The sequence below is a fragment of the Numida meleagris genome, chromosome 6 (assembly GCF_002078875.1).
Source record: "Numida meleagris isolate 19003 breed g44 Domestic line chromosome 6, NumMel1.0, whole genome shotgun sequence".
NCBI lineage: Eukaryota > Metazoa > Chordata > Aves > Galliformes > Numididae > Numida > Numida meleagris.
Window position 1 is genome coordinate 15,905,444 of NC_034414.1, and position 25,638 is coordinate 15,931,081.

General features: G+C 46.6%; 1 protein-coding gene across 2 annotated transcripts in view; it reads right to left on the reverse strand.

The window, feature by feature from the left end:
• CRACR2B (calcium release activated channel regulator 2B) overlaps positions 1-25,638 on the reverse strand; it is a 39,909-nt gene that overhangs the window by 13,536 nt on the left and 735 nt on the right. For both annotated transcript variants that reach the window (XR_002440410.1, XM_021402759.1), the window contains exons 2-10: positions 12,253-12,508; positions 11,070-11,181; positions 9,088-9,256; positions 7,249-7,395; positions 6,824-6,914; positions 6,601-6,693; positions 3,584-3,771; positions 2,838-2,909; positions 2,276-2,330 (exon numbers count right to left, since the gene is read on the reverse strand). Coding sequence is in view for 1 of the 2 variants with exons in the window: in XM_021402759.1 (XP_021258434.1) it covers positions 2,276-2,330; positions 2,838-2,909; positions 3,584-3,771; positions 6,601-6,693; positions 6,824-6,914; positions 7,249-7,395; positions 9,088-9,256; positions 11,070-11,181; positions 12,253-12,508 (1,183 nt within the window). In the remaining variant the exon portion in view is untranslated. The remainder of the gene's footprint in view (positions 1-2,275; positions 2,331-2,837; positions 2,910-3,583; positions 3,772-6,600; positions 6,694-6,823; positions 6,915-7,248; positions 7,396-9,087; positions 9,257-11,069; positions 11,182-12,252; positions 12,509-25,638) is intronic.

Here is a 25,638-nt window from a genome sequence, read left to right on the forward strand (position 1 = left end):
TACCGGTGAAATACAAACATATATTCAGTGCAGTCAAAGTTCCCAAACACTCTTCATGATGAGCAGACGTGAAATTTGCTCATCCAGGGCAAGACCTCTATCAACATGCAGCATGCAAGGATAACTCCAGAGCCAGATGGGTGCAAAATGGAACCTGCAACTCCTGGGTCTCAAAAACACCCAACAGCAGTTTGCACACAGGCAGACACAGCCCCATGTTGCCATCTGTGACCTAGCCACCAGGGCAAAACTGTGCCCCATGCCATGAGGCCACGTCTGCCCACCTAGGAAAGGCCAGAAGCTCTTACAAAGAGCAAGGCATTGAGCTGGGCACTGAGAAGTGCAAAGGAGCAGCAGCTGGCTTGCTCAGCCATGTGCAGCCCAACTCCTCCTTCCAACCATTTCAGTCTTTGCTATGAAAGAATCACTGTTTGTCACAACTTCATTTCACAGAAATAACACAATCCTTCCCAGCATTAACAAAGGATACTAAAGCCTTAGGTTTCTTTTTAGCTTGTGAAAGCACCGATACTGCCTGCCAGAGAGCATGTTACCCACTAGGGATCCACAGCAGAGGGCTGGAATCTCCTTTTTGCTGCCGCAGGAAGGACTGCTATTTCTTTTACAGTGGGCTAGACTGAACAGCAGATCTTCTGCAGGTGCATGACAACAGTAGCATCTCTGCAATCCCTTGGAGCCCTGCTTTCCTGAAGTCCAAAACAAGAACAGCCAACGAGATGTCCTAGCTGACAAAGGAAAAAAGCTTATTCTAGTGCAGGCCTCATCTGCCCAACATGATGCTGCCGGATCAGCAAAGGTGGTAGCCCGAGTTCAACCTGCTGCTTGATCCCTAGAGCCAGCACAGGAAAGAGAAGGGAGAAAGTGGCTCCTCTATAGTACGGCTCTCTGCAAGGCCCTCTCATAGGTCCACCTGCAGCAGACATGTTTCAGAGCAGCCATGTGTGGGTCCCAGTGGGGAAAAGGAGAAGAGAAGAGAAGCAGACAAACTTTGCACACAGAGGCACATACCCGAAGCATGGTCTCCACAGGGCACCCACCCACCCAAAGGAACCCAAATGCTGAAGCACTGCACATGGAAAGAGGAGAATGCACCGTTTTCTTTCCCTGCTTGCACTGGACTCTGTTAGAGAGTGACTGCGTTTGTTACTTTTCCAAGAGGAAGCACTAGCACATGTGCACACGTGCACACACACACACACAGAGCAACTTTAAAAAAGAAAAAAAAAAACATCCTCTTTCTGTTTTCAGAAACACAGCCACACAAGCACACGCACACACACCTCATCTCTATCCAAAACAGTATGGAAGCTATTTTCTACAGCCACTTCTCTGGCTTGGAGATGAATTCCAGCCTCTCCCCAGCAGGTTCCCCTCCGTAGGGTATTTTGTCTGGGCACCTTCCCTGTACTTCCGTTCGTGTTCCCTTACACACCAGCCAGGTCTGTCCCAGCATACTGCTGCCTGTCATCGCTGCAGGACAGCTAATTCCAGATCTGCAAGGGGAGCATGGCGGCAGAGCCAGGAAAGGCACATGGTAGCAGGGATGGGTCCAAGACAGGCACAGAGCAACCTTAGCAGTGACTTTTGTGAGCAAAAAGACTTTTTCATGAAAAAATAATATAATTGAAAAAAAGATCACATATCCATACTTGCCTTGGAAGCTAGGAAAGGCCAAAGATGGCACTGACTGTCCTGGACGTTCCCCAGGGCTCCTACTGTAGAGGGGCCAACTGCTTTCCACCAGCAAACTGCTGCACCTTCCCTGCAGGAACGTGGACCTGCCCGTTTTCTCTGAAAACATCTTCTACAAGCTCAAGGGGTCAGAGAAACTCTCAAACTCTCCCATGCCCCTCCACCCCAAGTCAGCTGGCAGCACGTCTGGGAACTCATCTTCCTCACCATCCAAGTGCCAGGACTCATGCAGCTTTGCTCCCTGCCTTACAGGTGCCCAGTACTGCCTAAAAAGCACAAGCCCAGCACGTGCAGCACCCACTGCAGCCCTGCACGCAGTTGCATTGCAGTCCCAAACTAACATGCCTTGGGTTACACCTAGGCAGCTGGCAAGAGCAACCAGCAGAGCTTGTCTCTGGCACAGGCAGAGGGGTGCCACAAAGTCTGTTTTAAGCACCACACCAGGCCTTCTGAGGTCAGGTCATTGTCCCCCGTGGATGTGAGAGGCCCCCAAGTGGTGACAGCAACAGCAGCAGATGAAAGGAGGGTGGCTGGGAATTAGGATTTTCTTTCTTAGACTAACCGGCTTCTTGGCTTCAAAAGTGTCACGCTCATCTCGAAGTTTCTTGTTCATCTCTCTGCTCCAAAGAAAGACACAGGAGAGAGAAAACGAAGCCTTCATTGAAAATGGGATAAAGACCAACATTTGAAAGCTAGATGGAAAGGCAGCTAGGGGCACAAATAAAGATGTTCTGTAATCTTGGTTATGTTGGGACTTCCACGTATCCCAGTTCAGCTAACAGGCAGCAGGGAAGACTAAATTCCTCCCCTGGAGGAATTACTCAGTAAAATAACACAGCCTGTACCCTGCTGGAGCTGACCAGATTGCACAACTCTGTCTGGGCCTAGAAAAATAAGCAGCGAGTGAGTGCTGCTTGAATACACTTCCACAGCACTGAGACCTCAGCACTGCCAATGAAGCAGGGAACAAGCTTCACTAGAAAGGCCAGCTCACCACTTCTACCCCCAAACTGACCATTGACCGTGCTGGCAGTTCATACAGCCTCCAGTAAGAAGTAGGATCTGGTCCAAGTCTGTCCCTTATGTGCCCAAGAACTTGACACCTGCCCCAGTCCTGTTCTTACCTGAGGAGCTCCAGCTGCCGAAGGAGGCTTTGTTTCTCTTTCTGCATGTTTTTGGAGACTCTAAACACATCCCTAGGGAATTTAAAAGAGGAAATAAATCAATGGGAGACGAAATGCAAAGACCTCTTTCTCAGGGACACCTGCAATATTCACAAAGTTAAAGGGCTGCCCTGTGCCAGGAGGACTCAGAGGAAGGAGCACTGCCACAGGAGCTGGGATGCCTGAGTTTTACCCCAGCTCTCCTGCTCTCCTCTGGCATGAGGGCAGACAGTCCACTTTCCACTTTCACACATCAGTTTCCTCAGCTGTTAGAGATAGGAAGAATGCTCACTGCCATCTGGAACTGCAGCTGAAACATCCCCACGTTGCAGCAAAATATTACTAGATTGGCATAGGACTTGTAGGAACTTTACAGAGGCAACAATGAACTGGAAATTAGAAGGAGGGGAACCCTCCTCTAGGCTGAGGAACATCTGTAATTTTTACAGTACTTTTAAAGCCAACTGTCAATGAACATACTCATTCCCCACTACAGGCAGGTGGGAGGCAGCAATAACACTGCCTGTTTATACCAGCAACACCACTGCAATGTTACTTTCCTTCCTCAAGAGGAGACAGGCAGTTCCCTGATAAGACCACGGCTTCTAAATAGAGGACCTTATTCTTTAACTACTTGAACACCTTTCCTTCTCTGCCTGGGTTCCTGCTGTGACAGCCCACACAGTTGCTTCCCTTTCCATTCCCACCTGTCCTTCTGCTCTTGCTCATTTTGGGCCTCTTTTTGGAGCTTCTGCAGTTGCCCCTTGACAGCCTCCAGCTCCCATTTGCTTTTCTCCAGCTCCTCCAGCAGGTTTTCATTCAGGTGCCGGAGCCTTTCATTCTGCACACGGGTCTCCAGCTGCTCTGAGTTCAGAGACTGCAGCTGATGTTCCAGCTGCAAAGGGAGAGGAGGAGTTAAATATAGAGAGAAAGGGTTCTGTGCTACAATCCTGACAATAAAAACAGGCTGAAAAAAGGGAGGAAAACTCAGTTTAGGTCTACAAGACCACCAGGGGTGTCAAAAAGGTGATCTAGAAGCAATTATTTCTCATCAGTGCTAGCACCGAGGAGCAAGCAATGCTGTTATTCAGGCACTGCTGAGGAAGCGCTTCAGGCAGTGTAGAAATCTGAGCGCAAACAAAGGTCATAGGAGGACCCGAAAAATTTGGGTGGAAGCGGGGCTATGTCGATTGGGAGCTATTAAGCACAGATGTTGAAATGCATCCTCAGGTTTAGGGACTTCCTGAGCCCATGGCAGCTGAAAAAGGGATGCATCAAGGTGTTGGGGTATGTCACACTACACACATACAGAAAATTAAGTGACCTGGTGATCTTCACTACTGTTAGAGACAGAACTTTGGGCTAGAGGGGTTGTTTAAATGCTGCTAGGGCACAGCTCCCCACGAGACACCAGCACAAATAACAGGCCTAACTTCACAAGTTTGAAGTCTGCTTCCTGTACTCAGCTAGCAATGTGACCGCTTGCAAATGGCTGGCATTGGCTGGGAAAGAGACAAAGACAGATGTATCAGTCAAATTCACTTGTCTCAGTACGGCGTCACTGGGAGGATCATACTGATATTTCAGTATCCAGTCAACCACATTTGCTGACCAAGGCCCTCTGCTGAATTTGGTGCTAGGCAGAAGCACAAGCTGAACTCAGTTTCCACAGTCACAGTTACTCAAGCCAATTGAACTGCCTGTTCCCAAAAGTTCTGCACACACAAGCATGTTTAGTCCTTTAAATACCACGTGTGACAACTTCTTAACCACACAGATGGAACATTAGGCAAGGGCACAGGGAGATGAGATCTCACCAGCGAGCAGGTACCCCTGTGAAAACCCATGTATGCTTTAAGCCTGCCTTTTCTGCTCCTTCAAGTAGACTCTCAAGAGAAAAGTAAAAGAAACATACTACGGCACAAGATGAAGTGCTTTTCTCCTTCCAACCCTGCTCTTTGCAAACACACACGTACAACAGTCACGAATAGAGCTCACTTTTCCCAGGTTCCTTGAAACACAAGCCCTACATCTCTTCCCACTATGACTACAAGCACATGTCATACCCAGCTTTGACTTGAGAGTTCGAGTCCTTTGGACAACATGGAAAATTTTAGGGCATATGCTGAGCAGTCAAGTTCAGAGTAAGAAACAGCAACACCAGTCCACAGCCTCTGGGTCTTTCAATAAGCTAGAGGACAGGATTCAAATAAAGCAAGTGCCCCTCCCTAAGAATTCTCAGAATCACGAAGAACTCTGGTTTTAAGTTGTCTGTACACTGAAAGGATACAGCAGAGTAGCACAATCACAGTACTGGACTTCCACCACAAGAGGGACCTGGTTGCCCGTGTAACTTGGTACAAGCCTCCGAGATAAAGACATCAGAAATGGTCAGCTGAGTAAGTGTCCACACAGTCTCATCTACTTCCCTGACCCACAGCAAGAGGAGATGCTAATTAGGAAGAGCATGTCTAGATACCCACTATGGACTACACCCCCAGCATCGATAGTACTTGGACTAGAGATGATATAATCTACATCCCTGACTTTTTCTCCTTTCAATAAGTTTAGGAGCCTGCTATCCATTAGTTTGTCCAATCTGTTTTTGAACTGCTGATTCACAACCCCCTGTGGCAAAATTTCTAGTTCACTAATCCACTTGTACAGAAGTACAATCTTTGAAATCAATCTTCTGCTTGACTTGTCGAGTGTCCTTCATCTCTGCTGTTGCAGGATTTGAGGAATAACAGTTCCACGTGGACCTTATCCACAACTATCCTGAATCTGTAAAGCTCTGTTATAACTTCCTCCACTCCAAAATTAGGCTTAGGCTTTCCCAAGGCAAATGCTCTATCTCCTTAATTATATCAGCAATCTGTACTTTTATTTCTCAAGAACACAGTGGAGTTAGAGGTGACCATAACTGCGCAAACCAATTGAGAAAATGACACACCAAGACTGGGTAGCAGGAAAATGACATCCTCTCTCTTTTTCTCATTACCATTCCTCATGGCATCTGAAGTTTTATTGGCATTTCCAACTGCTGCACACTGAGCTGTTGAGTTCAAAGAACTTCTGTTTCATCCTCATCACAGCTAGCTATCCAACTTGGATATCTCCAGTCACCAGAACCTCCCAGGTACCTCCCACACATTGTTTCTGCAGCAGACACATTTCAGTTTTCCAGAGAAGAAGGGAAAGACATCCAGAATGGACCACCATGTACAAATGCACATGCCAGGGACAAGCAAGCCAACGGAAAGTTTCTGCTTTGATTTTTTCATTGACTGATTAATCAATATGTCATTAGGTACTGAAATGCCAGTCTGCAGTACATGCAGCTCAAAGCTTCAGGGAACTGTTCCCTCTGGGTTGTTTTGGAGCAACCAGAAAAAACTATTTGGCTCTTGCATATCTATACACAGCTTTCCTACACACCACAAAAGGCTCCAAACTCACAACTTCCAAATCTTTACCTCATTTTCCTTGCCAAATTAAGTTATTGTACAAGAGAAACCAAAGTAGAGAAGAAAATGAGGGCCAAAACATTCACAGGGTGACGCTGCAGTTGAAGACAAACTAGCCCACTTCAACACCTTCAGAGATGGGCAAAATTAGGCTGGCTAACACTGTCGGCAGATGAAAACCACCCCCAGTCAGAAAAGGTCTTTGTAGAAAGACAGTTGAAGAGAGCGCACTTTAGAAAGGCTTTGGGCTCTGTTACCTTCTTCTGGCGATAGAGGATTTTCTCCAGCTCTTGCTCTTTGCTACACAGTTCCTTTTGGAGCAGGTTACTCCTGTTGTGTCTCAGTGCTTCCTGCAAAGGTTAAGACACACAGCTATGCACACAACACTCAGTACAGTTAAGAGCTGTTCCTTAGGCAGATGAGCCACTCTCCCTGCCTCAGACACAGAAAGTTTGACTTTGGCCACGAGAGATGAGGTACCTGACAGATTAGCCTCTCCCTTTCTGCTTTGATCTGTTGCTCCATTTCTTCATAAAGGCACCTGACTTCTCGGTCATGGTCTGTCTCCTTTCTACAAAAGGAAAGGTGCATACATATTACAACAGAGAAAGAGAATGCAGAAAGAAAACAGGAGAGGACAGTGCAAAGAGAGTCCTACTAAGAGCTGTGTAGCATTGCCAAAAAGTTACTTGTTTTTTTCACCAGATCAAATGTTATGGGTGTGTGCTGATGCAAAACAAGTCTGTGCAATGAAGTCAAGATAAAAAGTCATGTTATTACAGCAAGAAAAATCTCAGTGTCCTGTACCCAGCCTCCTCTCGTACTTGAGGCAGAACATAACACACGCAATTTCATCTAAGTATCAGCTGTTTCCAAACAGCAAATGGCACCGATGTTTTCCTTACCGCTTCAATGCCTGTTCCATAGACTCCTTTTCATGATTCACCTCCCTGATGTACGATGAAACCCGCAACAGAAACTCCTCAAAATTGGCTAAGAGCTCTGGACGCTCCTTTCGTAGCCGGGCCCAAAGATCCCGAACCTCACTTGGACTGGAGCAAGCATACAGGAGAGAAAGAAAGCAAATGCGTTTGTGCCATCTTCTGGATTGTTACTCTAATTCCGACATGCACTCAGGGGAGGGCAGACTGCCCTTGTCCTGTCACCTCCTCTGTTACACCACACAGCAAAAAGGTTAAAATAAACTGCAAGGTTACAAAGAGGAGGTCATCTGAAAGACAAAAAGAGTTGCCCAGGAAGCAAATCTGGAATGATTATTTTCCAGGTATTGAGTAATAACTCATATGGTATCTAAGATTTGAAGAGATGAACATTCAGGAAACTGGCTGCGAGCGATGACCAAGCAGCAAACTCTCACAGCCCAGGGACTTCGGCACACATCACACAGGTGTCGTTCTCACACCATGGCTGTACTAGTGGATGCTGCTGCCATTCTGTTCGTTTGTTTAGTAAGTTTGGAAATTAAGTCACAATCTAAAGAAGCAGTTTTTTCATGGTGTTACATTATAGATAATGTAACAGTGAAGATCAGATTCAGTAGCAAAAACGGTGAAGATCAGATTCCTCCTCCACCTCTCAATAGCTTCTGTTTTCTGTTAATTCCTTACAACAGCTGCCTCAGCACAAAGGCATGACAGCAGCCTCTGAACTCACTGTATAAAACTGCAAGTGGTGAAACCAAAACAAGGGTAAGACTTAACAAACTTAAAGACCGGATGCTTCACAAATTGTTGTAAACAGCAGAGGCTACTTATCCAAAACAATCCTGGCTTTCACATTATTTGCAGCATTACATTTTCCTTCCAAAGTTGTTTAGCATTAAAAAGAGGCATGCAGGTGCTTTGCATCACAATGCATGTGAGACACCACAATCTGTTTCACGATAGACACAGCTCTGCCAACAGCAAAGTCCTTTGCTCTCAGCTTCTGTCTTCAATCCTGTCTGTTTCCCATCCCCGCTTAGAGCAGGCCTGCTCCCAGCAAACTGGTGCCAATTGCTGTAATATGATGTCTGGAGAAAACAAAAAAATCCCACCGCAAATAGAGACTTTGAGGCCACTCCAGTTCCAACAGGTTCGCACCAGTAAGAAACAACCATGGAAAATGCTTCAGTTGGGAAGGCCCTAAAAAACAAACTGCAGCTTGGCAGCTGGATGACATTGGGTCAGCAGACTCTACTGGGGCCACATGCGAGGGCACTGATACCAAATTTCAAGGCTCAGGTGAGCATCTCTTGCCCATTTCAGCCTCTCACTGTTTTCAAGATCAGCTCAGTCCCAAGCAACCCCTTGAGCACACATCTTTCATGCAGACTCTTAGAGTTAAGATTTTCCAAACATATGTGAACAGTCACAGGCCCTCTTGGAACAGACAATGCACACATCCTCCTCACCTTGTCTAACCCTCGCATGCTTCTTTCCATCTGCTCCTTGCAGATGAGTTTCCACATCAATTGCTACATTTTACAGCTGTGGTATGAACTTACAATTTGGGAAACAATTTGTGAAAAGCACAGTGCTGAAGGTAACTTGTAACTGATGAGACAACCCAGACTTCATTGCATTTGTTACCAAGCATACAAAAAAACAAAATGGCAAGAACTAAGCAGTAGTACAGGAGCAAGCAGTTCAGTTCACCTCCTTGGTGTTTCCTGGTACTTTCAAGTTTTGGTACTGCAAGATCAAAACAGGGTAGAGATAAGGCCACGAGACACCCCTACTTACTCTTCAAACACCTGGGCTGCTCCGAGCTGCTCCATCATGGAGCAGAATCGTTTCTCTTCATCGTCTGCCGGGTCCATGTCATCTGACCAACCTGACTCAAAGGTCTCCTCGTGACTGGAGCGATCTGTCCTTCCAGCCCCTTGACACAAGTCGATTCCTAATAACTTTCCTGAGGAAGAGAAAAAAGTCAATCTGGATGTCACCTAAAAGGCTGCTATTCAAATGGCAGCCCAACACAGCTCTGTGAGAAGCTGCCTGCACGCTACTGTTGTAGAATACAGCTCCTAGTTAGTAAAGAGCCTCTGCTCAGACGTGCCGAGTGATGTCAGCGTCCAGTCTGTGATGCTGAGACTGAAACTGGCTTCCAGCCTGACAACAAGCTGTAATGGCTCTGCTCACTGTGCTAAAATGACATACCACTCGCAGCCTTGGATCCTCTGCATGTGAAATGCGGCAATTGGTCATTTCACTCCTGTGGAGCAATGCTATGGATTCAGTTGCCAATGATGCCACAAACCCCCTCAAAGATTGCAAGCCAGGCACTGAACAGCTCCATGCCTCAGTTTCTCAGTTCACAAAAAAGTGTCAGGGAGATCGTTACCCTTCCCATATGCTACATCTGGTTTGATTTAAGTGCTACAGGACAAAGACTGCCTCTTGCTGGGATTGCGGAGTGTCTGAACAAAACGAACTTATCCTCTGAACAGCCCCCACGTACATATGACTTCCAGCTTTCCAACCTCTGTTTCATGCTGCAACAGTAATGCCATGAGAATTTCATGCTATGCAAGGCATGCGACAGATACTGTTGCTGGGAACAAATTCTTAAAGAAACAAATCAAGGAATTCTGTCCAAAGCATAGGCCCCATCCTTTACACAGAGTTCAGACCGAAGTGACATCCCAGCCACAGCACCAGCAGCCAAAGATGTTCAGAGCTGCTGTGAGAGGAAAAAAAAATCTGTGTACCTCACGTCACTTAACTCTACCATTTCTTGCCTCCAAATGTCTTCAACAAGTCCTTTTCAGTAACTACATATAATACTGTAAAAAATGCTAAGGTTTTGATGCGAGCTTCTTTTTCTGTCATTCTTTTCTGTCATCCTTTCATGCTCAGTGTCCAACACATGGCAGTTTGCCTCACTGCTCCTCTTCTTCCTCCCAGGTGGTTACAAGCCCCCTGCATCCTTGGCATCTGTTAGAAACCTACTACATACAGGCCCACTCCAGTCCAGCATGAGATCTGCAACAGATTGATCCGCATACTGGAAGTAATGCAGATGGATGCAGAACAGCAGCTTCACTCCCACTCTTAAAATGTGTGCTGTAAAAAACATACAGTGTGGACAGGCAGGACCGACTCCAGCTTAAAACCTTGAGCAGCTAATTAAGGAGATGGGCTTAGATGAGGCATTTGGGATGTCTATTTTAAAGAAAGAGTCATTATCTCTCATCATCTGCCTCCTACAGCTCAGAAAATTGGGGTAGAGAATGATGCTAAGATTGTTTTGACACCCTAGAAGGATCTCAGATTGCTTTAAATTGAGCATTTAAAATTGCTGTTCTTTTTGTCAGTCGTGTAGAAGCCTCCTGTAACCTGCCAGGGACCATGCAATGAGCCCTCTCAGGAAGCAGAGCTGATGGCAGCACAATTCCCAGCCTGAACTCCTTCCCTTCATCTCCCCCTGCACACCCTGACAAGAAGATCTAGTATGTGCCATCTCCAGTAAGAGAGGCTGAGGGGCAACCTCTACCAGGCAGGAAGATGACAACAGACTGCAATAAGGGGACACAAAGCCTCAGGATGCGGTCAGCAGTACTGCACACACATTTCTCCAAGGATATCCACGTAAATACGGGGCAATGCCCTGCATAACTGGTACAGCTTCAGCAGAAGCACTGCACTTTCAGCCTTCTCAATAGCATAAAAAAATCATGCCACAGATGGGCTTTGTCCTTCCTCTACCTCTGCGCAGCTCTTACCTAGTCCCATGCTGAACTCCACAGGTGTCAGGTATCCATTATTGTTCTGCTCCAAGCTGTCAAAAACAGTCTCCAGCTGCTCAAGGGTTAGGGGGAGTTCACTCTGAAGCCTCTGCAGACAAAAAGGAATGAACACGATGAAAGCATGACTCAAAGCCTTTCCTGTGACTGCTGCCTGCGCTGTTCCCAGCTTTGGCCTATGGTGCTGTGCCCTTTTAGCACTGCCTCTTGGCTAGGATGAGACAGTACGACAGTACACCCTGTTTGAGCCCACTGATAAGGTTTTCAGTTAACAAGTGATTCAACCAGGAATGTAGAGAGAGAACTTCTGTTTGTTTGCTGGGACCGCACCATTATTCTCACTACACAGTTAAGGAACAGAGATTTGCCTTTGGATTACGTGTGTGGAGTACACAGCGTGAAAGTTTTCCCAAAGAAGCTTCCAAATAACTTGAGGTACAGGCCAAAATCCCATCACTGTCCATTAAAAACACAGGTTTAGATAAAGCTTAATAAATATTTATTAACGTAGATACACAAAATTAGGCATCGCACAACCCAAAACAAAGTGAGTCAGCAATTAAGCCAGCACTTGTTTACTCAACAGGACCTGCCAAATATTAACTACAGATGGAGAAAGAGATAGGACAGGAGAAAAACATTCCATACGTAATCTTCCTGATAAATCACTAAAGCAAAAGCACAATGAAAGAGATTCTGTTAACAAACAAAAAGAAAAAAAAAAAAACAAAAAAACACATTATGCCAGAGCAAAGTAATAATTCAGGTCTAACATGTTTTTGAGACAAGACCTCAGCTATGCAGCCTTTTTGTGAAGATTGACAGACCTCTTGTTGCTGTTTATAGCTGTGTTATTTTGTTTTTAAAATAAACAAAAGATTTGTCTCCCCCAGATTTCCCATCCATTGCCTGCTTCATGTTTGTACAAACTGATGCTTTTAGTTATTTATTTATGCATTTCTTAAAAATTTGGAATTGCAATCCCACTTGTCCCAGGAACTCCCGAGAGCTCAAGGCCCCTCCTGGATCAGCAGGCTGGGCCAGAGCCCAGCTCCCTGAAATCTGAATGAGACAGATGTGTGTGCATCCACCATGCCAAAGGGTAAGACGTGCCACATTCTCCTCTCTTCTGCCACTCATGACTTCATAGCTCCTCCCTCACCTGCATGTCCAACTTGGTGATAAAGCCCTTCTCATCCTTGTCACAGAGCTGGAAGAGTTCCCTCGCCTTTTCGAGCATCTCCACCTGCACGTCTTCAAGTTCACTCATTTGGCTGGAAGGAGAAGCACCAGAAGCCACTTCATTCTCCTCGTCCCCCTCCTCTTCTGCTTCCCAGTGGACGTATCCCAGGAGAGAGCCCCTCTGGTTCTCCATCTTTTCAATGCCTTTCCCCCCAGGGCAGGAGAAAATGGAAGAGCTGTGGGGCAGGAAACAGAGAAACCCCAGTCAAACACGACCCTCTGCTTCTAACCCACACATCACCTAGGTGTAAACACCTTGTTGGTCTGAAAGAATAATATTCAGCATCGGTGTCTGTTACTGAGCAGTAAGCCAGGGGTTAGTGAATGCACAGAGAGCTTGTCAGAGGTGCGTGCTGGACACAACACGGGCATAGCCGAGCCTTCAGTGCAGCTGTAACTCTACACTGTGATGGGCTCCAGACCCTGCACATAGCACAGATGCTCTTCTGTCACCTATCGTCCTCTTGCTCAGACCCACAGGCAAATCTCAGCTCTCTGCTGATGACAGCCCAGTGCCAAGGGAAGGTTTCAGCAGAGAAGAGAGAATATATTCAAGCACATAGATCAGTCTGCATGGGGAGCATTGCAGAACTCCCATGTCAGCTGAGACACAGAGTTTGAACACCAAGAGCGGAGCATGTCCACGGGTGCCCTGACCACAACACCTTTCTCTGTTCCTGCTTCCTCTGGTAATAATGAGCTCTTCCTCTTCCTCTGAACTCCAGACCTGCACCACAACTGCAGAGTGGGACAAAGGCAGTGAGGACGATCTGTGCATGAGACGGAGGAAAGAGGAACAGGAATGCCTCTCCTGGCCCTCTCCCGCCCAGGCCCCACAGCTGATCACCCACTTCTGATGTTTTCTTGTGAACACTTCCCAAATACTAATTCAATCTTCTTTCATGTTATTACAGCACAGCAAAAAAAGGTCAGAACATTCCTACACCGGGATATGAGATGGGAAAAAATTAATAAGCTGGGCACTCCTGCCCCTTTTGCCTCTGTTTTGAGAGCTCAAATGCTGCCAAACAGAATTTTTATCTGAAATGCTCACATTTGTAGGAAGGAAACCACACAACTACGGAGACATTTCAGATGCCAAAGAAAATAATTCCCATTATTTACAAGTACCCAACGCAAAGGGGCTAAGCACCCCTCTAAGCACAGTCCTGGGCCTGTAAAGATGCTCACAGCACATCCCTACCCCAACCCACCTTCCGACTTACTGCTCCCACGTAACACTCTCCAGATAGCTTTTCTTCAGCACCAGCGCCACATTTCTAAGCCTTGCTGCACTGCTTTGAGTTTCTCCTCCCGCAGATCCGTGCTCTGCATTGCAGGGCAGAAGTGAGCTGTGCAAGCAGGCTGCGAGCAGATTTAAACACAGCACTAGCCAAGAGAGCTCGGCTCTTTTTGTTTTTGAAATCACCGAGAAATTAAAAGCCACGTACAGATGCCATGATAACAAGGAACTTAATTCTGTTTGTACTCTTAGTACGTTGGGATGATAAAGAACACGATGGCCTGGAAGAATGTCACATGCAAGAACTGCATGATACTAATACAAAAGGAGAAGGCGATTATGTACCATGCTATGTGACTCCATTCATTACTGCTGGTCCGTGAGCCAGAGGGTTGTTCTGCTTCAAAGAACGAGCAGAATGTTTCACTCCCCCTTTCAAATTGGTAATTTTGCAGGGCATCCGTTCAGTGTCACTTGAAAAAATACTTGTTTGAAACTCCGCAGAAGACTTCCTTTAAGTTGGTGCTATTATACGTTTCGAGTCAAGCAGTCAAACCTTGCAAGCAACGGACATAGAGCTGGGCCCATGCTTTGGGGAATACTGACAGGGAAGGAGGGAAGAAAGCGTGTGAGCAAAGAATGATGGAAGAAAGCAAAGTGAGATGGGGGTGGGCGGGAGGTCTTTCACTCTTTCTTCAAATAAACCCTTCTGCTTAAGCTTCTTTGTATTACTGGGCCAACAGAGCAACATGTGGAGGCTAAAGCCTGATTCTACCCACTAGCTGGGCAGTCACATTGCTTCCGATGGCACGTCTGTACATGCTGGAAATCAGAAAGAAACAGAAAGAACCTCAGCTTCCTCCTCATACTCAAGTAAAAGTTGTAAAGTTAGACCTGAAAGAAGAAGAAGAAAAAAGACCCAAATATCTTTAGCTGCATGGATTTTACAGGTGATGATGGTGAGGAGTCAGACAGCCACACCGGTGAGTTGTAATTATTGGCTGTCACACAGGCCACCTTGCTGTACCCTTTTGACAGACCCATTTCTTCCACAAACACGTTCAAAGCAAGAGCTATGACAAGAATGAGGACAAAAAATTAAAAAAAGGAACAGAATGTGAAAAAGCACAAAAAAGAGATACATTTTCTAAAACTTCCCTCTAGATATCTAAGAGGGTCCAATGTCTTCCAGAAGTAAAGATCTTACTTTTTTGCTATGAGCTCCATCAACTTGTATTTCAAAGGCCAGAGCAACCCACACAGATGACGACTCTCATATCTGCTGCAGCAAACAAAAGGTTGTACAAGGAGGATGTTCTGTTCCCTTCAGGATCATTTGCAAGCTGAAACTGGAAACATGACATTCCTACCTCTAGCACCTCCCCATTTTATTGAAAGCGCAACTGAATTGTAGCTCCCAAACATCAATGATGCTAAAAACCTCTTAATTAGAAGAGCTGGGAGCCTGACATGGACAAGAGTTTGAAGGGATTTGACTCAGACATGAAGGAGACCGACCCCATTAATTCAACATTCAGAGCACAGAGTCTCCTGTTCAAGCTGCTCTGAGTGGCCTGAAGCCAGATGTGGATTTCAGTGGTGAGATGGCACTCACAGAGGAACAAAGCCACAGATAAGAGACAGCCTCAGTAAGCAGCTCTCTACTGGGCTTCTCCCCCAGAGTCTGTGAGTTGTTCATCTCCATCCCTATTTGTACTGGCATTGCACAGCAGAAACACAGATGAGAGGCGTGAAGCAGATCTCAATCTAACAAATGCTGTCAGACCTGCCCCAGTTACAGTTAGTTGCTGCAAACTACTGGGGAGCAGCTCTATCAGCAAGATGCAGAGTCTCACTGAAGGATAACATTGAATGAGGCTGAGGTCACTAGAGTAGAAAACCTGAGTACTGGTGTCCAACAGCAAGGCCAGCAAAGCCAGCTGAGGGACAGAAGGATCAGCTCAGCAAAAGCCACGCTTGTCTGCCATAAATAGAGGAGGCAGAAGAGACAGGTACAGACACTTAACACTTCTGGTCAGCCAAACCTACCATGTTCCACAGGGAGAAGTAACCAAGTCACCTTCCAGTGACAAAGACCTGGCAGGACTCATTTCTCCAGATCTCATCTGGCAGCGTGAGATAATCACGGAGACAACACCAGTTAGGCATTTCTACACTTAGCTTGGGATCAGGGTAGTCTCTGTCCTTTAGGCTATTAATTTCCATCACCAGAACATCTGCAGTGGGTCACAAGAAAGTCCATCCACCCCAGACTAACAACTCCTTTCTAGGGCCTGGGAGATCTACCAGAAGATGGAATTGTGTGGGGCCCAAAAGCACCAATGAGCTGCAATTGCATGTAACCACCTCTGCACATCACGTTCTACAGCTCACCCTTCCCTCACAGTCAGCTCTGGTACAGCACAGTCCAGATTTGAGCAGACGTCCAACGTGCAAAAATCCTGATACAGAGCTCAAGAGGGAAAAGACAGTCCTCAGGATCTGTGGATTACAACAGCTACCTCCTGTCGCAGTGTGTGCTGGGGCCCAGCATGCAGAAATTCACTTGCTCCTAGAAGACAACCTTCCTGGTGTGCAGAGTCCACAAAGCAAACACGGATCATCTTGGACAAAGCACAGGAGGAACTTGATGGTAAAGATAACGAACACCAGGTGCTTTCCACACAGAGGTAACTCAGACCAGTCTTATGTGCATATTTTAACCTCTAAAGGCATAAACTGCATTTTGTCTTGAGCAAAGTGGTGCCAAAAAAGCAGCTGGATCTGACAGGCAAGGCCCTCTGCTAGGAAGTCACAAGACCTGAATCTTAATCCTGACTCAATGTGCCGTACAGCCCTGGGCAAGGCATGTCACCTGCCCATGCTGGCACTGTCAACCCTCCAAATTGACTCCAATTCTTGTAACAGCTGGCACTTTGTTTTAAAATTCTATTCCTGGAGACTGATAATTACTTACGAAACTCAAGCGTCAGAACAGTTTCAAAGCCTCAGAGCTGAAGAAAAAACACCTGAACACAGAACTTGAAGGGTCTGTGAGTTTCAGCAAACAGAAGAACAAACCCAAGGTGCGCTTCCTGGAAAGTGGAGATACTATTTTCAAGATAGTGTTACAAGGTCATGGTTTCCAATTTATTCTCTCTGAATTCTTGTTATTGTAGCAGCAGTGCTAAAAAGGTAAAGCCATGACTCAAACACCATCAACAACCAACTCCTTATCTACGTGACCATGAGCACCGTGCACACATGACAACTTCGGGGTTCTTCTCAGCCTGATTAGGAAAGGAAAGTGAGGAGCACAGCCAAATTCTGCACAGCTGGTCCTCAGATGACCTCCGTCACTGGCAGGGCACTGCACAGATGCTAAACACACAGCATTCCTAGCAGTCCTGCCAGAACGCAGCACAATGAACCTACAGTGAACAAAGGATAAACTAAGGATGACTGGCTAAGTGGCTTACCGGGATTATGGTGCAAGGCCAATGCTTGGGGTCTGTAGAGCTATAAATTTGAGGCCAGATGGATTGCACCCTAGAGTGCTGAGGGAGTTAGCGGATGTGGTCGCCAGGCCGCTCTCCATCATCTTTTGGCTAACAGGGAATGTCCCAGTTGACTGGAGACTTGCAAATGTGATTCCCATCTTCAAGAAGGGCCGGAAAGATGATCCTGGTAGCTATAGACCTATCAGCTTCACCTCGGTGCCAGGGAAGGTTACAGAATGGAAAATCTCAGGATTCATCATGGATCAGTTAAAGGTCAACCAGGGGATCAGGCCCAGTCAGCATGGGTTTATGAATGGTAGATCCTGTTTGACAAACTTCATTTCGTTCTATGACAAGGTGACCCACTTAGTGGATGAAGGTAAGGTTGTCGATGTGGTCTACCTGGACTTCAGTAAGGCCTTTGACACTGTCCCCCACAGCATCCTTGTGGAGAAGCTGGTTGCCCATGGTTTGGATGGGCATACGCTCTGCTGGGTGAAACACTGGCTGGATGGCCGGACCCAGAGAGTTATGGTCAATGGAGTTAAATCCAGTTGGCGGCCAGTCACGAGCGGTGTCCCCCAGGGCTCAGTACTGGGGCCTCTTCTATTCAACATCTTTATCAATGATCTTGATGAGGGGATTGAGTGTACCCTCCGTAAGCTTGCAGATGACGCCAAGTTGGGAGGGCATGTTGATCTGCCAGGGGGTAGAAAGGCACTACAGAGGGACCTGGATAGACTGCATCGATGGATGGAATACTGAAACAGGCTCCCCAAGGAGGTGGTTGAGTCACCATCCCTGAATGTGTTTAAAAACCGTTTGGATGTGGCGCTCGGGGACGTGATTTAGTGGTGGGTTGTTAGAGTTAGAGCAGTATGGCTAGGTTGCAGTTGGACTTGATGATCTTGAAGGTCTTTTCCAACCTGAGCAATTATATGATTCTATGATTCTAAAGGAAAGCAGGTTTTTGTGATCCTGTACTGCTTTGTATTTGGTGACACTATGGTAGTGGGGATTCGTAAAGAAGATTCCTTATGGACACGTAGTAGGTGTCCAAGATGCACTGCAAAACAGAGCGTTCAGATCATCTCTGGGAAGTTTACCCGAGGAGATCCTGCATCTCTCTGCCTAAGACAACATCATTAGAAACATAAAAGCCCCACCCTTGTACAAAAGCTAAATGGTTAAGCTGGTTGTTGAAATAGATCAGAGGGACACACACCCATGAGAAAGAGTCCTGCAGCACTGAAGGGAGCCACAGAAATGCCAGATAATTGTTTTCAGGAGGCAGCAAGGTACCACAGGCTGGGCCACCTGCTCTCCAAGCTGCTTTGCAGGATCAGGCCCAGACAAGGAGACCAACCAGCAGCAAACACAGGCTGATACAAGAGCACCTAAGGAATTCAGATATATCCTTCAGCAGGTGTTCAGGTATGCATTGATCACACTTCTGGTGTATACATCCAGAGGATGTTACGCAAAGAGAGGAGAAGAAGGGCCAAGGTGAGGTGTTTCTGCAGCAGAAGCTTGTTGCTCCAGCCCATGACAGATGCAGAGCAGGAACACACCAGGATCACAGAATCATAGAGTCATCAAGGCTGAAAAGACCTCTAAAATCACCGAGTCCAGTCACCAAATCACCCCCACCATGCCTGCTGACCACGTCCCTCAGTGCCACATCCACACGGTTCCTGAACACCTACAGAGATGCTGACTCCACCACCCCCAGGGCAGCCTGTGCCAGTGCATCACCGCTCTTTCGGAGAAGAAATAATATCCAACCTGAACCTCCTCTGATGCAACTTAAAGGCATTACCTCTCGTCCAAAAGATACCAAAGCACAAAGCATTTGCTTGCTCGTGGAATGGAAGCATTAGTCAGGAGCAGCTGCGTAACAAGCAGGATTTAAAAGAAAAGGGCAGCAAAAGCTTTATGGTCTCTTACATCACTTTGAATCAAACATCTGCCAGTTGCTCTGTTTACCTTGCTTTCTCTCCTGCTCTTTTGAAAGCCAGTAATTACTGTAAAAACTGCTCCTTGGAGGACAAATACCTCTATATGTGAGTAGGCTCTTGGATTTTATAGCACTGTCAGATTCAGTGATCTCACATATTTACAATGATTATCATTACTTACACATATTTACAACAAGTATCCTCATTGCAGGCAAAAAGCACGTATTCTGACCGCGTTACAGCCAGACAAGCCTCTGATCAGGTGAACTTAAGGGAGAAATGAGCCTTGCCAGAGAGCCACATCTATCTCCATGTCAAACATGCTTCCATGCAGACTGAATTTCCAAAAGTTGCTCCAAGACACTGGGCACCCATTTGGTGGAAATTGTTTTAAAGGGCTCTGCCACAGCCTCTCAGAAGGCTGGGAGGAAAGCAGGATGAAAAGTTCCTTCTCGGCATACTTTGTACAAAATTACTTTTAATCTTTCCCTCCTGTAGGAAATTTGCTTCCACTGTTTGGGATCTGTTTGGGTGGTTGTTGGGTTCTCCCTTCCCAAAGGGAATGGCAGGAAAAGAAATACATTGAAAAATTAGAAAAACATCAATTGTTTTATAAGGTTTTTTTTCTTTAAAAGCTAAGAGAACCCACACACACCCTGGGCTGTGAGCTTGCAATCAGGTGTAATATCTGGTACACACTCTCTCTCTCTTTTAATTGCCTGCACTTGATTGTACTCCTTTAAGGAAATAGGAACGAATCCAGGAACCTTTGTGTTGTTTATTCAGTGGGAGATTAGTCCAGTTTGATAGCTCTGAGCTAACCCACGCTGCACTATCGACGGATGACTTCATAATGGGACGTGCCAACAAGATAAAGAGGTATATCCCAGAACCATGGACTGCTGGAATGGGCTCTGTCATTCTGAGCAGTGTCTTCAAGGACATACTTTGCTGCTATGCACCATTTCCCTCAAAGACCAGAGAGAAATTCCTTTTTATGACTTACCATACCAACTTGCTGAACTTTGTCAAAAAAACGAGCCATGAAGAAATCCTGCTGGATGAAGACTCTACGCCCCTATCTACACGGAGAGGCCGGTACCAGTTCTCTACTTCCAGACATAAGTGCAAACAAACTTCTTAAAGCTGCACTCACCACTGCTTTCCGAGCTTCACAGTTCAACAACACAACGGAAAGCACCGACACACGCCAAGAACTGTCAGAGCAACCGGTCTGCAGTACACGCAGGTATCCTTGACATTCCAAAACAATATTATTTCCCCCAGAAAGTGCCACAAATGCTCCGTCCCTGTAGCGCCCACACACCGTTCCTCAGCTATCACAAGCCAAGGACACTTTACAGCTGTCACACTGGCAGCGTCACAGTGTTGGCACTGCAAACACGGAGGGCGCGTGTTTGCTCTGGAACCGCTCCTACTAATTGGGGTTTTGGCTTTGTCGGGTTGTTTGTCTTGGGGAGCGGGAGAGAAAGCATCAATTTTTCCTCTAACAATATTTGGGCCAGGAGTTAATTCCCAGCAATTAAAAACAAAATCCGAAGCACATTTTTTTCCATAAACATCTAATGGTCTAGGATGTGTCAATGCAACTAGCATGCAGCAGATTTTCCAGAAAATAAAGTACAAGCCTGCAGTAAGGCATGACAAATAGCAACAGCTCATCTAGAAACAACTCATTTTTACAAATTCCTTCGCTTTGAAAAGGCTTAACAAGTTTCCTGTTTTTTTGTTTTGTTTTTTTTTTTTTAATGAAACAAAACAGAACAGGGCAACATCTCAAACAATGCAACGCAAGGATTCACCTCATATACCACAAAGGCAGAGGAATGGAAAAACCCCACAGTATTATGCCCTTTGGCGTCAAGAAGAACTCATTGTATTTCCGTAGATCGGAGACCATGCTGCACATCCACAAAGGACACAATTAGCCAGGAGAAAGTAAATATCGTTCACTTAGCCAAATAGAAAAGGCCCTGAGCAGTATCAGATTTCCTGCTGATGCCACTGCTGTTAATGTTCTACCACAAGTATGTGGTTGCTAGAGGACGGGGGCAATCCGCTCAAGAACGGGAATTGAGAAAGATGGGATTTTTTAATCGCAAAGAGATAACACAGCCTTTATTTGCAGCTGAGCACTCCCAGCAGCGTTGCAAAATTGAAGGCATGCACTGCTCTGAGTACAGCAATTAGTAGGGAGATTCCATGTGCTTACATCAAGTATGCTCACCAGATGTGCTCTGCTCCATCGGTGGTACCTACAGGCAAGGTAGGAGGCGAAGATATAGGAAAAGAAGGTGAGAAGATAGAGGACTTGGCACTTGACATCAGACACGTTGGATTGTTTCTGATTCGAGCTGAAAATCGAGCAAGGAGAGCTCCATCAAAGCAGATCCTCTGACTCCTCCTCTACTCCCAAGGCTGCGTGGCAGCCAGCAACACCCCACAAGGAAGAAGCTTCAGATCTAAGCTGGCATTCAAAGCTCTGCAAATAATCTTTTCTGGAAATAACACAAGTCCAGAGCAGCTCCTCAGCTTGTTGAACCAAACGTCATCGGTGACTGCCTCAAAGCAGCCTCACTTGCTCCTTGAGCAAAGCACGCGTGTGCGGTGCAGGTCGTACCTGCAAGAGCAACCAGAAGCCAGGGCGCTCCCACCGGACTTGTGCCACTTGGCCATGCCAGGTGCAAAGAACAGAAGTGGGGAAAGATTTACATCTTCATTGATCAAGATCCCTGATTCAGAAGTTAACATTATACAAAGAACAACTGACGGCTTCGTGCTCCAGAGCTTCCACCACACATGGATGAAACACCAGACCACCCAGTCCCCTTCTGAAGGAGGCACTCTACTCTTGGGTAGAGCACCCCCTCACACTGCGTGAGGAATTTTGAGAGCAATTTCTCCTCTGCCTGAGCCAGCAAGATCTCTGTGGCACCTGAACAGCACTTATCCAGAGGGGCACAGCTCCAGGGGGATGTAGGAAGCTAAACCTTTTTTCCTCACCTCCAGCCTCTCTTGAGAACTGGACAGAGTGATCTTACCACTGTGATCACTTCTGGCTTGCACGTTGGTAACAGGACAGCGAGAGAAGTTTCACCTTACTAAACTGAATCCTCAAGATGCACTTAAGGGATTAAAAAAATAAAAAGCAAAGATTACTGAGCAGGAATGAGTAGGAAGAGGGAAGCCTCTCTGCAGCTGCTGCTCCATCGGTTTCGCCCACGAGCAATGTATGGGACCCACGGACAGTCTGACCTGTCTGCAAATGCTATTTAAACAAACACAGCTGAGGCAGCTGGGCGAAGCCAATCATAAGAAGCCAATTAACCCGCTCTCTGCCTCACAGAAATGGCCACAGTACCACTGCACGATGCTCGGTTACCTCTCAGTGGGGATCCTCGCAGGTAACAGCAGCAAGCAGCAGCACTTCAAGCAAACTCAGAAGCCAATGCTGTCTGAGAGGTGCTTGTGCTCAGCTCCCTTTGTTCAGCTGCTTTGACTGCTTGAGGAAATCAAAATTACTGGGGGGAAATCTTCCCTTCCTTGTTGAAAGCTGCCACCGGGTCAGAAGCCCACGGTAGCAGCACTGACACGGGGTTGCAGAAAACAGGGGGTAAGAGAAGCACGTAGGTGAGGCGGTAGAAAACTTCCTAACAAATGTTTTTTACAGACAAATTTTGTTTTCACAAATTATGCAGGAAAAAAAGACCTCAGTATTCCATCTAACCAGCTGAGTACAGTTGTTTCATTAGAAAATGTAACAATCCCACATACTCTAAGCAAGTACTTTTTCTCTCCTTACTTTTGACATTGCAATGCAGCCATTGCAGTGACATTCTAAACTCACAGCTCCAAAACCAACTGGTCACCAGCACAGGTTAAGCAACCCGCAGAACCATATCAACATGGAAAGCATGTACTTTAACTTCAACACTTGCAAAGACATTGGGTAACCCAACCTGAAGAATTCTCTGCCTGTAAATCAAGCATCTCCAACTCCTTGAAGCTGATCCCCGCATTCTTCCTCTGCCATGGGAAGGCAGGAAGTCAGAACAGAAAGTTCCTAGGCAGAAACTCTGCCGAGACACAGCAGCTGTGAGCTCCTTCAGCCTTCCTTCCCTCAGATCCTCGCCCAAGAGAGATTTTCCGCCCCCTCCCTGGTTCCACAACCCCATGTGCTCTCCGTGGCTGTCCCCAAGTACCTCCAGGAGCAGAACAGTTTCGCTCCCCTTCCCTGGAGCCAGCAGTATTCCACAACAAAAAGCAAAGGAAGAAATAACACTGCCACTGTACACAGAGTATCTGAGCAGGTCCCGGCAGGAGGTGTGGTTTGCAGCTCTCCCAGTGCATCTCGTCCCCTTTCCAACACAGGCTAGCAGCAGTCAGTACAGAAAAGGCACGAGGAAGGCTGCCATTACATTCCCAGGGTAAATTCCTCATAATCCTGCCCCATGCACAGCTGTGAAGGGGAAGTGCTTGTTTCTAAACTGCCTTGGGCAAGAGGGGATGAAATGGGAAGGAAGCAATGATCTCTTATCTGTGCTGTAGGGTCACAACAGCACAGCTGGAGCTCCTCGGGGCAGGCATGCAGCGTGCTGCCCACCCCACTTCAGCAAGAGGAGGGCTGGAAACTGTCCCTGTGAGTCCTGCCTCAAACTCGATGCCCCTGACTTATTGTTGCACTACCTGTCTCAAAAAGAGAAGTAAGAAAGCTTAGGGAAAAGGATAAGTAAACCAGAAGCCTCCAGCTGGCATCTGAGGAACAGAGACCGCATCAGGCTGCAAACTGCAAAGGGAGCAGCTCCCAGCAGCAAGACATGAAGGATCTGCAAGAGGCAAAAGTGGGACCTTCCTCATACGGTTTTCTTCCATTAGAGAAGGGCAGCAAGAACGACCACGCGCCTTTTGGGGCAGGCTCTGGCTGCACAGCCAAGGCAAAAAAAAAAAAAAAAAAAAATCGAACCAAGTGCGTTACCTGCCTCTGAGCAGGGGAAAGTACTCACCATTCTGTTTATCCTTGCAGCAGAGATGCTTAACATTGACCCACGGTCTCAGCCTGCACACCTCATGTTGCCTGGGATGCTGCTAAGCAGCACAGAGAAGGAAAAGAGCTGCCCTTCTGTGCCTCGCAGCCTGCACTGCTTCTCATCTCCTCCTGCAGTCCCTTATAAAGCTTCTCCAAGTACTGAACACAACAACAAGCTTATTGAACAAACAAAAAAGCGTGTTTTGGAGCCACATTAATGAATCTTTAGCACTATGTGGGTAAAGGTCAAGGAATGCAAAAAGTTATGGTTCCCATAGAAATGCTAATCCAACCATACTGCATATCCTGTGTATTTAGAGGTAAACGTTGAAAAGAAAAAGCCTTCATTCTCTGATGCCAGAAAGGGTTTTGATTTAGCAAAGACACTTGACTACCACCCCCCACTCTTTTATTGTTCAGAGAAGTGGATTTACAGATCAAATTGGATTAAACCAATCTTAGCATCATTGCGGCCTCCCTAATACTTCAGGAAGCAGTGAGGGCTCTCAAGCATGATTACAGACTGAATGCCATGTGCCCAACCTGAACAGAGGAGAGGGACCCAGGCATCAGAACGGGGTGAGTCACTGTACCACAGTCTGCCCCGATCCTGAGCTTGGGTGCAGCAGGGATGTGGCAAGGAGAGAGGGGAGAGGACAACCGACCAATCCCTACACACCCACAGCTTGCGAGCGTCAACTTCTTTGATATCCCTTTAAATACCCCCTGCCTAGGATCCTAGCTCACAAGTTTGAAAACAGGTGAGGAGCAGCATCACCACAGGAAGGTGGAGGAAAAGGAAAAACAAAACGAAGAGAAACATGACAGGTTTTTTTCATTTGAATATAGACACTGCACATTTTTTTCCATACTAATATCATTCAGTGAATCTCTAGAGCCAGTGCTGTGTTCTGGCAGGACTATGCCAGCTCTCTCCCTGCTGCAGAAGCAAAGTTTGCTGAATGCAGTTTCTCTTCCCGTGCGCAGATGACGTGGGAAGAGAACAGTGCGTACAACTCAACTGGATTAGTGGCCTGCATTCAAAACTGTGCCTGAAGCATAGGAAACTGCTGAGAGTAGGATTGTGCAAGTATGGAAAGACAGGCTTGTTCACTTCCTTACCTGGGGGTCCATCCTTCAATACCAACGACCCATCAAGAGGAGTCAGACCCATAACAACAGCCATATATCATAAGGGGAAAGCAATATCCAACCCCAAGCCGGTGAGAGCTCTTTATGGGATTATCATGAATGAAGCACTGCCACGCTGCCCTCTCTCCAGCATAAACCTGCGTATTGCTGTGCTCTCTGACGAACCTCTGAAATCTTATCTTCATACTTTACATAAAGCCCGCACCGCTCTGCCCAGCGTGAGTAACTACAAGTGGTGCTTTTGCATGCAGCAGCTTAGAGCGAGCAGCCAGATTTGCATGGGAAGCAAAAGATTTTTTGTGCCATAGGAAATGCGTTAAATCAAAGGGTTTTGTGCATCTGTGATGGAGCAGAGGATTACTCCTCAGGATCAGTGTCTAAAGGGCAGAAATCTTGCCGGCTCCTG